Below are 11,061 nucleotides of genomic sequence, written 5' to 3'. Positions count from 1 at the left end.
ATTATTGTGATGTTTTTATCAGCTGTTTGGACTCTCATTCTGACGGCACCCATTCACTGCAGAGCATCCATTGCTGAGACACTGATGCAATGCTACATTTCTCCAAACCTGATGAAGAAACAAACTCATCCTAATCTTGTATGGCCTGAGAGTGAGCACATTTTCAGCAAATTTTCATTTTTTTAGGTAAACTATTCCTTTAATCTACTATACTGGAAATGTAAAAAAAAACTTGACATCTTTCATATATCAGATGTGTAATGCTTACGACCCTTTTGAAGAACTTCCATCATGCAAAACCTGCCGCTCGGTGGTCTTTGAATCAGGAAGAACGGCCTCAAAGTCTTCAGACGGCTGAGATCAGTGGTTCAGTCTGATATAAAACACAAGCAGTCTGTGCGGAGCTCAGCGGTCACTATCTCCAGTGCTCTTTCAAGGCCAGCGCAGCGAAGACCAGCAGCAGCAGCAGCAGCAGCAGGTTGGGCTGGATGATGGAAGCAGGAGATGTTTCATCTGTTTTCTCTGCTTCTTGAACTGGAGCGTCAGTGATGAAGGAGTCTGATTCAGTGACACACGTCTCAGTGCAGCCGCTGCCGCTGCCAGAAGCACTGCTCTCGTCATCTGAGGAGTTATGCATCCAAAATAAATATATCTGACTTCATGCAACTACCCTGAAGCAGACTTTATGCCAAAAGTCAAAGTTTTGGCAATGCACGACTATTAATGCCCTTTGCAAACTACAATGAAAGCAGTGACGATTGCATTAAGACGATGCATGCATAAAATCTCACCCAAATATTGTCTGATCGAGTTTATCTAAGCACAGATAATCAGTTGCATTCCACTCTTGTTTTAAGTTCATTATTTTAATCAATAATGGTGTTAAATATATCTGTCCATTCAGAACAAATCCATGCAATAAATCATATATCTGATATTCTATAATTAAACAGGTTTAATACTGCTAATCAGCCAAATAAGTTTAAAATACTTATACTATGCATATATTAAATAAAACGCCTACATTTGTTTACATATGTTTTGAAAATACTAATATATACTATTATATCAATACATATGAATTAGAGGTTTATTTGATTTGCTGATAAAATAATGAGATAATTGTGCTGATATTGTGTGAAATCTATATGTTAAATAATGTTCTTAGTTTCCTTCCAATGACAGGGTGACTTGGAGAGAAGAGTTTAATGTTTAATTAAACACCAGATACAGTTTATTATACAACCGAAATACCAATAATAACCAGAAAAAAGGAGATTTTATGCATTAATACTCCCAGCTCATTCAAAAAGATGAGGGAGATAAAATATGCACTTTACAATAATCGACAACATATTAGAAAATAAAAACAAAATAAATATTATTATAATTCATCAATAGTATATCATAAGTACTCGTTTTCATAAACTGCGATCTGCTCTGAATATGTGAGTCTGTAGAATGTGCCACATTTTGATTTTGAACATGCATATTTATTATTTAATTAACTCATCGCCTTGTGAAGCTTTATAATCACATTAGGCCATATCATATTCCTCGTTTTCCATCCCCAACTTTAAGACCTCATTACATGATAATGACTTTTGTTATAACATTGAAACTATTTAAGACTTGCTATCACCTTAAAGTTGATCAGACTGGATTTAAGACCGCTTACATATTTCACTGAAGTTTCTTTAACATTTAGCTTTTGTCTGTAAATACTGGAAAACTACAGTTCTGGGCTCGGTTAGTTATTTTCATCAAGTAACTTCTTTAGCAGTGCAGACATCAAATCTGAGCGTGCCATTATTCAATTATTATTAAAACACACCGTGACTTACTTGAGTCCTGAAAGTAGATGTCATTGCCGTCATAAGCGTTCTTGAGTTTGTTGGTCATCACCTTGAGAGCCATGATCTGCTGTCGAATCAGAGTGTCCGGTCTGGAAATGTCCACGCCCACCTCTGGGTTCTTCGCTTGATTGGTCAGTCCGTCTTTCAGCACCTCAGGGACGTATCTGGAGAGAAAAAAACAACAACTCAGTTGTTGTGCAAATACAATGCATTAATATTCAAATGTGTCCCAATATTATTTGACTATTGATAATCCATATAAACATGTCAGACTAACTCTGGCCAGTGCATACACATTATACAAGTGTTATTTTAATATTGTGTGAATAATATTATAGCTTTTTTTTATTAATATTTTAAATTAGCTTTTATTTGTACATTTTCAGTTTTCATTTGAATTTAGTTTTTACAAGTTTTATTTATTATGTGTATTTGTCATTTTTATTATTTCTGTTTTTATTTACTTGCTTGTTTGTTTTTTAGGTTTATTTTCATTTCAGTTTTAGCTTTTCATTTCCTTTTAGTAATTTTAGCACAAATATATATATTTTTTATAATATAATATAATATAACATAATGCAGTATTTATAATTTAATTTAATTTAATATAATAATGCAGTATTTATAATATAATATAATATAATATAATAATGCAGTATTTATAATATAATATAATAATGCAGTATTTATTAAACTGTATAATAATTACATTTAATTAATATTCACAATTTTGATCTCACAAGTGTCTCCCCACGAGAACGGTATCCAATAATGGAAAACAAATTTCAGCACTCCAACTAGTTAAAGGGGTCATGTAATAATTTTCAAAAATAATAATTTCTAATAATGCATATTTTTTAAATAGTCTTTTTTCACTAGAGATGAGGTTTTGGGTTCAAAACGTTACAGTATGTTTCAGAGTACAATAAACTCTTTTAAAAACAAACAAATAAGGAGATAACTGAGAAGAGCATCTCCAGATCTTCTTCATAAGAGCTGTGCGCTGTCTGCCATATTACAAGGTAGATGTGTAAACGGTCTCGACCTATTGTGCAAGGACTCCACACATCCACAGCTGTGCAGATGCTTGATTCCAGATGTTTTACCTGCCCTTGTCGTGTCCGTTCCAGCAGTCGTCCACAGCGCTCTCTGCAGCCGCCACATGCTCCTCCTGACAGAAGGCCTCAGGAAGTGAAGACCAGAACTTCCTGAACTTCTTCAGCTTCTCCTTGACATCAGTCACCTGGAGGATGGCATAAAGACGACCGCTAAAACAACTGTACTGTAAGCCATTGAACAATTCTTTATCATGACTACTTTTAAGATTTTAGAATAACAGCACCATGAAAACTATGGAAACTTGGAATTAACGTAAACGGAAAATCATGTAAATCTGCAAATTATTTATTCGACTCAAAAACCTTAAATGAAAACGTCATATTTTATAAATAAAGATTTATTGGTTTACAAAACCAGTTTCAAGCACTTCAGCAGAAGCCTTTATAAGACGATATTTGAAGGCCCATTAATATATGTGTGCTACTTCTGTTGTAATGTTAAAGCTTCTCGTTTTTATTTACAGACACTAGGAATGTCAATATTTTACAAAAAATAAATAATTAAAATAATGAAATTCCAGAAGTTTCAATTAGTGTTATTTTAGTATAATTGGAAAAAAAAAACTGTAATAGATTTATTAATAGTTTAAATTAGTTTCCCATTTTCATTTTAATTAATTTTGTTGTGTTTTTCTCATTTTAGTTATTTTTGTTAGTAATCAAGTTAAACTCAATTAAAATGAGAAATATTGCTTTGGCAACTAGATTAAATAAAATACGCATTTTTATGTAAGTATTTTACTATTATTTTAAACAAACAACAAAAATAAAAAAACTATATATATAAAATAATATAATATTTAAAAAAAACTAAGTATTTTTCATATTTCAGTTCATTTTTGCTTGATTTCAAGTACCTGATATGTTATGAAATGTTTTCATTCGTTAAAAAAAAATCATTATGAAATAAACATTTCTATGAAATAACTTTTCCAGGTCTAGAAAACACTTTTACATTTCTCCTCATACAGTATATCCACGTTTTCAAATACCATTTCTTAAAGAATTCAGTAAAGTCAGCGTCCAACATTTTGACCGATCATGTTCCTTGTAAATGAAAAGATCCCTCATTATTCAGGATTCATTTTAAGAATCAATCCAGCAAGCATGCAGATCTCATGCTTCAGCACTAGAGGGCGCGAGAAAGAACAACTTGAAATCGCATCATATGACCCCTTTAAAATTATTAATAATGATATAGTGCGTGGATAAGGTAAATATGTTGTTGTTGTTTTTTTTGGCTAAACCATTCCTTTAATATTTGTTATTAACACAAAACCGGTCATAAGGGTAAATTTTTTGAAATTGACATTTATGCATCATCTGAAAGCTGAATAAATTAGCTTTCCATTGATGTATGGGTTGTTAGGATAGGACGATAATCTGGATGAAAATGAAAATCTGGAATCTGAGGGAGCAAAAAAATCTAAATATTGAGAAAATCGCCTTTAAAGTTGTCCAAATTAAGTTCTTAGCAATGCATATTACTAATCAAAAATGAAGTTTTGATATATTTACGGTAGGAAATTTACAAAATATCTTCATGGAACATGATCTTTACTTAATGTCCTAATGATTTTTAGCATAAAAGAAAAATGCATAATTTTGACCCATACAATGTATTTTTGGCTGTTGCTACAAATATACCCCAGCGACTTAACACTGCTTTTGCGCTCCAGCATCACATTTAACAAGTATTGACTAATGTGACCTACATTAAAGAAACACCATATGTACTAAGGCTTCTGATCCTGCCAGACATAAGAAAAAAAAATACTGCAAAAATGAACTAAATTTATGATATGTCCAGTTGCTTTGAAAAGAATTTGACCTGTTGTTGCCTCATTAAACATGGCTCAAGTACTAACTTTACCATTAGAACAGATATATCACTAAATGCCAGCAATAGAACAATCTGAAAAAGAGGGACAGACAGAAAGGATGGAGATATAGACATGACAGAAATATCTTCAACAACAACTCTTCCTCCATAATCCAGTTTAAAGGAACATTTCACTTAAAATGATTAATGAACTACCTGTTTAAGGCACAAAACTACATTTGTCAAAACAGTACTATACCGTAATTAATCACAGTAAAGTAAGACAACTGTTTTGTATAACGATTTTTTTTTGAAAATGTGATTAAATATGCTAATGATACATTATTTAATCAAATATGCATTATTTTGCATACATTACAGAAGATAAATCTGAACACTGGATAAAGCCAGGTTCAAAATTCTTGTTTAATTTTGTTGATATATTAAAGTTTTGTTTTTGTTTTTTTACAGAGGGGAGTTTGGATTTCTCCGATATTGCTTAATAAATGATTTCTGAAGATCATGTGACACTGAAGACTGGAGTAATGATGCTGAAAATTCAGCTTTAATCACAGGAATAAATTACATTTTACAATATATTCAAATAGAAAACAGCTGTTTAGATTCTATTAATATTTTACAATTTTTACTGTACTTTTGATCAAATAAATGCAGCCCCGGAGAGTATAAGTGCCACGTCAATCTTTTTATTAGTTACTCGTTTTCTGATAATAAACTTCACACTCATAACGTTCATCACGACCGTCTTAATTTATCAACCCACCACCAGATGACAGTTTATTAATGCAACTGTTTCAAGCAGAGAAGCTGTGTAAAATAAAGCTGATTAAAGTGAAGCTTCATGCTGTTTCTGGAGTGAGTGCTGAGCAAACCTCCTCTCAGGACGGCCCGTCTGCTCTCTTGAGGTGCAAAAACACCTTATCATAATTGAGACCGTGCTCCTCGTTAGCTTACTGACAGATATAAAGTACAGCAGGACGTTTTCACAGCTGCCAAAACTTCCAATAGGAGCTACACGGAATACACACAGAGAACTGATTTCACACTCACGACACACTCATCAGCTACAAACCTGAGTCTACACCAGAAACAAATAATATTACATTGTGAAAAGCAGGAATAAATGACTTTTTAAAATACATTCAAGTAGAAAAGTTATTTTAAATTGTAATAATATTTCACAGTTTTCACTGTATTTTTGATCAAATTAATGCAGCCATGGTGAGCAGAAGAGACTTATCTCAAAAACATTCAAAACATTTTTACCAACCCCAAATTCTTAAACGATACACTGTAAAATTCTGTAAAATTTACGGTAAAAAACACGTAAAAAATACGGTAGCAACGGTTTAGGTTTTACGGTTTTAACTTAAATTTACAGTTAAATACCGTAATTTCATTAACTGATATAATGTTAATATACCAACTTACTGAAGTACTGAAATCTGTTTGGTAGCTTTGTAATACACTGATAACCTCCAAATGCAGGAGGTGATGAGAAAGTCACATGATGAACCAAAGCCCATGACAAGCAGCTTTTAAATAATAACATACTGTATATAGAAGGTGCACAGCGTCATTCACACAAACACTAAACACCATCACGGTAACACACATGAAACTGAAATAATGCAATAAACATTCATTTAACAACATTAAGTGTAATACACAACCCTAACATACAAAACTGATAAGAAAAAACTAAGAAGAAACATAGTTATTTCAATAAAAAAAACATCAAATTTGAAATGTAACGCAGGGAATTCTGGGAATGTCAATTTACGGTTATTCACTGTAAATTATTCGGTCTTTTTCACTTCCAAAAACAGTATACTACCGTAAAATTAATGTCCAATACATGATATGTCCAATACAGTTTTTCACCGTATATAGTAGGGGAATTTACCGTTAACCATTTAACAGGTTTTTACTGTAGCATTTTTACAGTCTTTTACCGTTAAATTCACGGTCGTTTTTTACAGTGTAGCACATGTGCACACGAACTAACAAAAACATTACATTAGATTTACAAATGTAACAAAATTAGAAAAAAAATGTTTTTTTAGAACAAACTGTTTGGATACATTGACAAATTATAAATAATATAATTTTAGACAGGCAAGAAAATAATGTAGCTAGGCATCAAAAACATTACATTAAAAAACAAAAACAAATACAATTAAATAAATATGCGAAGACTTCAGATGCAAAAACCTATAAGTCTGTCTGAGATTTTATAAAAATCTTTTAAATTGACATTTTTATCAGGCTCCTGTGTTTAGGTTCAGTACATTCACTTCACATTGAAACGGTTATTAGTCAGCTATTGAATCCTTGTTTTCAAACATGTCCAATATTATTTTCATAGGAGCCGGATTTTTAGATGGACTTGCATCTGAAGTCTTCATATATACAGTACATAATATAAAAAATAAACAATAAAGTAAAATAAATAAAAACAAATAAATAAAAAGGAATTAAACATATTATAAACAATAAAATAAAATAAAAATAAACTTTTAATTGAATACATAAACAAACAATTAAACAAAAAACAAATAATAAATGGAATAAATCATATATGAACATAATAAAAACAAATTGAAAAAAATCCATAATATTGATGTTTTGCAAGTGTCCAGTGTTAAAAGTGTCAAATGAAATGATATATTTCCCTGTCTATAGTTTCTGACATTAAAGGGTTTGCGATTGTCATGCTAACCGATCGCTCTCTCCATAAATGACAGACCTCTTAGTCAGATTGTGCCACATGCGTCCAGTGTATAAGAGCAGCAGCATTCACTAGAGCTTCATCTGTAAAATCAGTGATTTCACAATCACTGTCTTTAACCCGCACCCACATGAAAATCAATGTCTGCTGTACATGCGGCTCTCCAAAAGCAGATCTATACGCCAATAATTGCTCCAGAGTCCTGAATATAATCAGTCGCTGACTAAAAACAAGACATGGGTTCATTTCTGCTCCGCTCCAGCCATACGGATGAATGTTTGGCCAGTGCTGTTTGTCAGGCTGCAATCAGCAAAGCACAAAATATGCCTTTAAATAAACACAATCTAAACAAATCTGACCTCGTCATGTTTACTTTTGTGTGGTGAGTTCTGAAAGTGATGATTATGCTCATGCATCTATAACGCATATCTGCCTATTTGAGCTTGAGTAAACAAAAACACGTCCAGAAAAAAAAAAAGATGAATGACCTGCACTGTGTTCCAGGAAAAGAAAAATGCTATTTCAAGCCACTATAGTGTTTCAGAAAATAATGTTTTTTATCACTGCATTCGATCCTTAACTTCATAAAACTATAGGCACTTTTTTTTGGTGCAATTTTTAAAAGATTTTATAAAAGCATTTTTAAAGCATAAAGCGTTATATTTACACCTCTATTATATAAATCTAGACAAGAGTTTAGTAGTTCAGTAGTTTTAAACATCAACTGTTTGTCCCTCTGTGATTCTGGCCTGTTATTAAATCATACAACAGTGTCAGAAGTTTTACATAATTATGATGTTTAATTCATAATTGTGCATTTTGACATTCAATTCACTGTAGTAAATATTTAAAAAATGAAAACTATTACAATTATTTTAAATACAAACATAATATAGTGTAATATATAATATTTAAAAAATGAGTTTTTATTTTTTGAAAGCTTTATTTGAACATTTCATACACGCTATTAGATAAACTGTTGTCAGTCATGCAGTTATTTAAAATCCAGACATCATTGGTAATATTATTGTTTTAGTGTTTATGCAAACAAAAAGTCATTTTATTTATTGTTTGTTGATTTTAAACACAAAACCTGGTGAAATGATTTATGTGTCAGCACTTTTTGAACATCTCCAGCACATTTTAACAATACCGTGATAATTTAGGTCACTATAATCGTGATAAGAAATTTTGATACTGTTACATCTCTAATACATATATAATTACTTTTAATTATTTAAAATATTTAAATTTTTTTAATAAGAAAGTATTTATGATTGTTTAAATTATTTTTGACATAATTAACATTTGTTATTAGATTTATTAATAAAATATAATAAATAACAAATATAAAACTATTTTATATATTAATTCTACTCACTAAAAATATGTTTAGCTCATTTGTGTGCAGCAGTTACCACATTAAATAAATAAATAAATCAATAAAGTTTCAGTTTGCTTTATTTTAAAAGCTATTTTGTTGCGTTTTGGTGTATTTGCATGAGCTGTCAGGCAGCAGTGTTGCCAAATCCACCGTTTTTGGGCTACTTTGAGGCAATGTTTGATTAACAGTCGGTGGGGTTTTGTTACGCAGACCTGGCAACCCGCTCAGCTGACACACTTTGTCGAAGGGGAACGAAATCGACTGCTTCACCTGCTCAACATCGTGATGTCTGTCAGCCATCGGCCCAAACCTAACCTCCAGAATTGAATGATCAATCATTTTCTGAAGGTTAAAAACCTTTTTTGACTGACTATTTGTTGAAATAAAAATTTAAAAAAAAAAATGAAGAGTTCAGACCATATTTTGTACCCTATTTGTAAAAATTGCCCATAAGTCATTTAAAACGTTTTAAAGCATGCAGGTAAGAAAATGCCAATGTAGATGCAATACTGACTAAACTCGTGTAAATAACAACAGCAGCAATATCCCGAAACACTCACAAAATAAACTCCAGACAAACAGCCTCTGCAACTCTATCATCTCTATTGACGAGAGTGCGGCTGCCGTTTATGGAGGCCGGTGTTCAGTTTCTTGAGTTTGGTGACACGAGGCGCCGAATTAGCAGCAGAGATCTGGATTTGAGCCTCACAGATCCAATCAAGCATCATGTGCAATTCATTTCCACCTCTGTAAGAGCAGCACGAGCGCTCAGGAGCTCAGCGTAATGCACACGAGCGCATCGGGTTGCAGAAATCCAGAGACATTTCTCATGCTGCACATAAACCATCCCAGTGATTAAATCTGTGCAACTGCTCCAGTTTCCTATCGAGCAACCAGCAAAACTCCGTATCAAAGAGAGGGTTGACTGAGTTTATTAATACGACTGATGAGTGCTGATCTGAAAAAACAACAACTCTTAAATAAAACAGACCTAAAATGTTATATATATATATTAGTGCTGTCAAACGATTAATCGCGATTTTTTACAGAATATATGTGTGTACTCTGTATATTTATTATGTATATATTATTATTAATTATGTATATAAAGACACACACATACAGTATATATTTTGAAAATATTTACATGTAGATGTATATTTTTATATTCATATGATTTATATTATATATAAATATATTTAATATATAAACATAACATATTTTTCTTAAATATATACATGCATGTGTGTGTATTTATATATACATAATAAATATACACACAGTACACACACATATATTCTGTAAACAAAAACTTTTATTTTGGATGCGATTAATCGCGATTAATCGGTTGACAGCACTAATATAAAATGTAATACATTATGTATATATTAGGGGTGTAACGGTTCAAAAAATTCATGGTCAGGTTTGATACGACACAGTGGTGTCACGGTTCGGTTCGATACGGGGGTAATTAGTTACGTCGCAATGCCGGTGAACGTCTTAATCTCAATCAATTCACTATATGCAGAAAGTGAAAGTAAAAATGGAATGACGGAACATTATTCTCTCAGAGACGACGAGAGACGAATCTACTTCAACATAACGGTACATAGCTAACTGTTTTCATTTATTCCATTAATATTTCTCTTGTGGCCCGTACATAGTGGAACTTTTTTTTATTATTTGATTATAGGCCTATAATTCATTGTATAATAGACCTGTTTTAAAAGACCTTTTAAAATATATATATATATTTTTTTTTTAATTGAGGAGTAAATAGCCTAATCTTTTGTTATCCTCGCAGCGCGTCAGTTATGCGGTAATTATTGTGGGGCAAATTAATTGTAATTTTAATTTAATAAAAGTAACTTCATAATAATAATAGGCCTAATAAAAATAAGAATGTAACAGGCCGGCCTACATTAACTGGAAATGCCAAATCCTCTTAATATTGCCAAACATTGATGTTTTTGACGATATCTCTGGCTGTCGTCGATGCAAGATCATCGCCTTTCGACGCACCCCAGCAAGAGGAGGTTATCACGGGACAGACAGCACGTCGTTTGGGCTGCCTTGTTGAGCGCAGTGGCACTGAGAACATTATATTTCACACACTTTAAGCTCTTTTA

The 11,061-nt window shown here is 32.0% G+C and overlaps 1 protein-coding gene across 1 annotated transcript in view; it reads right to left on the bottom strand.

Annotated features, from left to right (window-relative positions):
• Positions 1-229: 229 nt before the first annotated feature.
• The window catches only part of LOC107558376 (glypican-6-like), a 56,048-nt gene continuing 45,216 nt past the window's right edge, over positions 230-11,061 (bottom strand). The window contains exons 8-10 of the mRNA XM_016242040.1: positions 2,963-3,099; positions 1,845-2,020; positions 230-621 (exon numbers count right to left, since the gene is read on the bottom strand). Of these exons, the coding sequence (XP_016097526.1) occupies positions 416-621; positions 1,845-2,020; positions 2,963-3,099 (519 nt within the window). The 3' untranslated portion in view covers positions 230-415. The remainder of the gene's footprint in view (positions 622-1,844; positions 2,021-2,962; positions 3,100-11,061) is intronic.

Source organism: Sinocyclocheilus grahami, unplaced genomic scaffold, assembly GCF_001515645.1.
Source record: "Sinocyclocheilus grahami isolate Dianchi unplaced genomic scaffold, SAMN03320097.WGS_v1.1 scaffold644.1, whole genome shotgun sequence".
Taxonomy (NCBI): domain Eukaryota; kingdom Metazoa; phylum Chordata; class Actinopteri; order Cypriniformes; family Cyprinidae; genus Sinocyclocheilus; species Sinocyclocheilus grahami.
The sequence above is the reverse complement of the archived record's forward strand: the minus strand, read 5'-3'. Positions and strand labels throughout refer to the sequence as shown.